The 4,568-nt window shown below is 34.1% G+C and overlaps 1 protein-coding gene across 1 annotated transcript in view; it reads left to right on the top strand.

Annotated features, from left to right (window-relative positions):
- The first annotated feature begins 1,225 nt into the window (after nucleotides 1-1,225).
- Nucleotides 1,226-4,568, top strand: part of LOC107675717 (RNA exonuclease 4-like) — a 6,447-nt gene continuing 3,104 nt past the window's right edge. The window contains exons 1-5 of the mRNA XM_016470130.1: nucleotides 1,226-1,296; nucleotides 1,537-1,773; nucleotides 1,884-2,164; nucleotides 3,020-3,172; nucleotides 3,627-3,820. Of these exons, the coding sequence (XP_016325616.1) occupies nucleotides 1,555-1,773; nucleotides 1,884-2,164; nucleotides 3,020-3,172; nucleotides 3,627-3,820 (847 nt within the window). The 5' untranslated portion in view covers nucleotides 1,226-1,296; nucleotides 1,537-1,554. The remainder of the gene's footprint in view (nucleotides 1,297-1,536; nucleotides 1,774-1,883; nucleotides 2,165-3,019; nucleotides 3,173-3,626; nucleotides 3,821-4,568) is intronic.

Below are 4,568 nucleotides of genomic sequence, written 5' to 3'. Positions count from 1 at the left end.
TCTTTCCCTTCTTCTCTAGTGTTTGTGTCACTTCTAGTTTGAGGATCCTACCGGTTAAAATATTTGTGACAGACAAGCACAGTTAGATGTGATTCTGTATATTTCATGTTGGAAATCATGTGCTTAATAAATACTTTTTCATTGCATTTTCTTTATTTCCTGCGATTTTTCAATACAAAATTGCTTATATGCATATTATAATAAAAGAAAAACAATGCATGCCTTTTGTTAATAATAATAATAAATAAAAGATAAATTCTGCCAAATTAAAGGCTTTTAATGAGGTACATTTTGGCATGACTTTTAATTCAGTTAACTCATTCAATTCGAACAAAAATGGACATACACTGCAAAAAACATATTTTTGGAAGTTGTAAATAAAATAAAGATTATTGGAGTACATTATAAAAGAAAATACTATTTCAGTTTATCTACTTCAAAATTTCATGTTTAATTCAATGTGTTGCTTGCCATTTTTTTGTAATTATTTCTGTAATTTCCGAGTGACATCCATCTAAAAGTTACAAGGCCGATATATTTTCATATTTTCCCATTGTATAAAGACCCAAGTTATACTGTAAAAAATTCATATTATAAACTTGTGTAAAATATTATTTGGAAAGTATTTTTTTTTTTTTTTAATTTTTTAACTCAACATAGTGCTATTCTGCCTATTTATGTGTTTATTTTAATCAAGTTATTTATTTAATCTTATTTTTTATTGTTTATTGTTACATTTGTACTAGTGCTGTCAAACGATTAATCGCATCCAAAATAAGTTTTTGTTTACATAATATATGTGTGTGTACTGTGTATATTTATTATGTATATATATAAATACACACACATACAGTATATATTTAGAAAATAGTTACATTTATTTACATGTACATATTTATAGTCTTATAAATTATATTATATATAAATATATTTAATATATAAAAATACATTTTTTCTGAAATATATACATGCATGTGTGTGCATTTATATATACATAATAAATATACACAGTACACACACATATATTATGTAAACAAAAACTTTTATTTTGGATGCGATTAATCGCGATTAATCATTTGACAGCACTAATTTCTGCACAATTTTTCTCTGGACTTTTCAAAGGACCCCCAGCATTAACTTACGGGCCATTAGGGGCCCCCTTCAGCCCGCTTGAGAAGCCCTGTATCAAAATACAGAACGGAACGTTCATCCGCACACAGTTCCTGCACGGAGCCTATTGGTGTAACATACGACAGAAAGTTCCATCAGCATGGTTGTCTCATGGTGCAGTTATAGGTAGTTCTTTTACTAATATTACTGTGGAATGCTTTTAAAGTAATATATTCTCATAGACTGATAGATATAGATACAATTTCCATATATATATATATTTACTATATTCCGCGTTACCATGCATGTCATAGGTCTGCCATAACGCTAGAAAGCTTCCAAATAACATGTCAACATCTGGTGAAATTCATGTAATAACAGAAAAAGCTGAAAAACACCTACGTTTTTTTTTTTATTATTCATTAGGTTACTTAAAACCTTAAGATGTCTAAAGTTAAACTGAAGAAACGTGCTGAAAGTGTTCAGACTAATGGTCAGTCAAAACAGAAGAAGAAAAAGAAACATGATAACAATAAAAAGACGTTCTTCTACGACACAACAACAGTCATAAATAAGAAAACGAAACCAAAAACTGTAAAGCTAAGTATTATGCCCCCCACAAAAGTTGAAGAGTATTCGTGCAACTGGAAGACGTTACTGCAGGTAAGAGGAATTATTTGCCATGGTAAAATCATATTGAATTCCTGTATTAGTAATTCTGAATGGGAAATGCATGTCAGCTGTTTTTACATTTGGTGTGTGTGTGTGTGTAGACTATTGCTGCAAATCCTGAAAAGCAGGATGCAAACGCTAAAGGAAAGCAGCTTCAGAAGACGCCGTCAGTTTCCAAAGACTCTCATAAACCAGATAAACCCTTCAAAAAACCTGCACGGACTGTCAAACCTGCTTCTGAGAAAGATAGATTCCAACAGAACGGAAAAGACTCCACCGGACACAAACAATTCAAAGCAGAGAAGAGGAAAAGAAAGGAGGAAAAAGAGAAACAGATGAACAAAAAGAAGAAAGTTGAGGAGGTGGAAATTAAAACCGCGGAGTATGTGTGTGTTTTAGTGCTGCTTCATTTTATATGACTGTCCTGTGGAAGCTTGTCTCCGCAGTGGAATTAAAAAAATTAAATCTTAAGTTCATATCTTACAACTCAGGCTTTTTTTCTGAATTTTGAGATATAAACTCTCAATTGCAAGAAATGTGACATAAAAAAAAATTGCAATTACATTATTTTTACTTTTATTCCATGAAAAAAAAAAAAGAATTGCGAATTAGAATTTATAGAAATAAAAGTCAAAATTGCAAAACGTAAAATTTGCAAACGAATTTTGAGGGGAAAAAAGGTCTGAATTGCAAAATATGTACTCAGAATTCTGGGAGAAAAAGCAAAAAATTGCAAGACAAACTCAGACAAAACTGGGCGTAACATAAAAATGTTCAATCTTTTAAACTCCCACATTTGATCATCATTGTGTGAGAGACTCCCATGCTAAAATTTCAATTCCATGCTATATTTTTTCATTACTGTGAAACAGTAATATTTTAAATGTGTAAAATATTTGGAATTTTTTTTAATGTTACATTTTCTTCTCGCTATAGGACTGTTCTTTTAGATTTATTTATTTTAATTCTTTATATTAATTCTTTCTTTCAAAATAAATTTTAAAAAGTCAAAATTGTGAAGTGTAAACTGTAAAATTCTGTGAAAAAAGTCAGAATTGCGAGACGTAAAAATCTGAATTCTGAGGAAAAAGTCAAAATTGGGAGATATAAACTCGCAGTTATGAAGAATAAAGTCTGAAATGTGAGATTAAGAGTCAATTACCTTTTGAATTTTTTCTGTTCCATGGCGGAAACAAGCTTATATAATGTCTTCTTTTAACACACCGTTTCCTCTTAGGCCTGATATCTGGTTTGATGACGTGGACCCTGATGACATCGAGGCCGCCTTGGGGCCCGAGGCTGCAGACATCGTACGGAAACGTAGCGGAATGCTGAAGTCCAGTGCAGAAGTCACAGAGAGCGTGCTGGTGAAAGAGCACGCGTTTGAGGGGTGAGACACCTCAGTGTTTCCCACAGACTTACACTCTGGGCATACATATGCAAATTCATTCTCTGCCAGCAGGAGGCGCTTAGAGCTGGCGAAATAGAGGTTTCCCCGGTAAGGGCTGTACACAAAGCAGCGCTCCACTCACAAACGCTGCTTTATCAGACATTAAATGCAAGATGAAATGAAATGACATCCATCATTTTCTGAAGACAGTCGGTTTCCTTCATAAATACAGTGATATAAAAACACCCACACCGGGTTTCGATTTTGAAACGTGCAGTGCTCATGTTTATTCAACAAAGTCAAAGCCTTTTGGAAAATCTATTTGTGGCGGTCAGTTTTGATATTGTGGTGGGCCGCCACAAATAACTCAATGTATGGGAAAACATGGGACTCTGGGTAGTCATCGCTTTTGAAGGATGTTAACCAATGGCTCTTGTTGTCATGGTGATTTCAGATTGACCCGTGCTGTTGCTATGGACTGTGAGATGGTGGGCGTCGGGTGTGACGGTGAGGACAGCATTCTAGCACGAGTCTCCATCGTCAACCACTTTGGGAAGTGCATCTATGATAAATACGTCAAACCCACGGAAAAGGTTACGGACTACCGGACGGCTGTTAGCGGCATCAGACCGGCGGACATTGAAAACGGTCAGGACCCCTCATAGTAGAAATAATTAGATCGATTTTCTCTATTGCATTTGAAAAATACCGTATATTTGATGAAATAGTTGTTTGCATGGATTAAGAATGGAGTAAGAAAATAAACAAGTATTTCTTGCAATTTTGAGTTAACATCTCGGAATTCTGACTTTTTCTCAAAATTGCATTTGTAACACAATTTTTACGGTATTTCATGTAATTTAGAATTTACATCTTGCAAGTTTGAGTGAATATCACAATTCTTGACTTTTTTTCCTCAGAATTGCAGGTTTATAACAGAATTCTGACTTTATTTAACATCTTGCAATTTTGACTTTTTTTTCTCTCAGAATTGCGTTTATAACAATTCTCACAATTTTGAGTGAACATCACAGTTCTACATATTTCACAATGTCAAGTTATAACACAATTCGGACTATTTCTCACAATTCTAAATTCATATCTCCATTTTAATTAAAGGGGTCATAGGATGCTACATGCACTTTCACAAGTTGTTTGAACTGAAATGTGTGTTGGCAGTGTGTGTACACAACCACCATATAATGATAAAAATCCACCCAGTGTTTTTTTTAATCTACTCAAATCTTTACCCCTTTCTCAAATCGAGCCGATCTCAGATGCCTGTCTGTGTGACATCACACAGACAGGCCCCTCCCACGATAGTTTGATTGACAGTAGCGTTTCAGCACAGACTGGACTGGTGTCTTACCTTAGACCCGCCCTGAGTGAGCTGTCA

Source organism: Sinocyclocheilus anshuiensis, unplaced genomic scaffold (genome assembly GCF_001515605.1).
Source record: "Sinocyclocheilus anshuiensis isolate Anshui unplaced genomic scaffold, SAMN03320099.WGS_v1.1 scaffold708, whole genome shotgun sequence".
NCBI classification, from domain to species: Eukaryota; Metazoa; Chordata; class Actinopteri; order Cypriniformes; family Cyprinidae; genus Sinocyclocheilus; species Sinocyclocheilus anshuiensis.
This window is presented reverse-complemented; position numbering and strand designations above follow the sequence as displayed.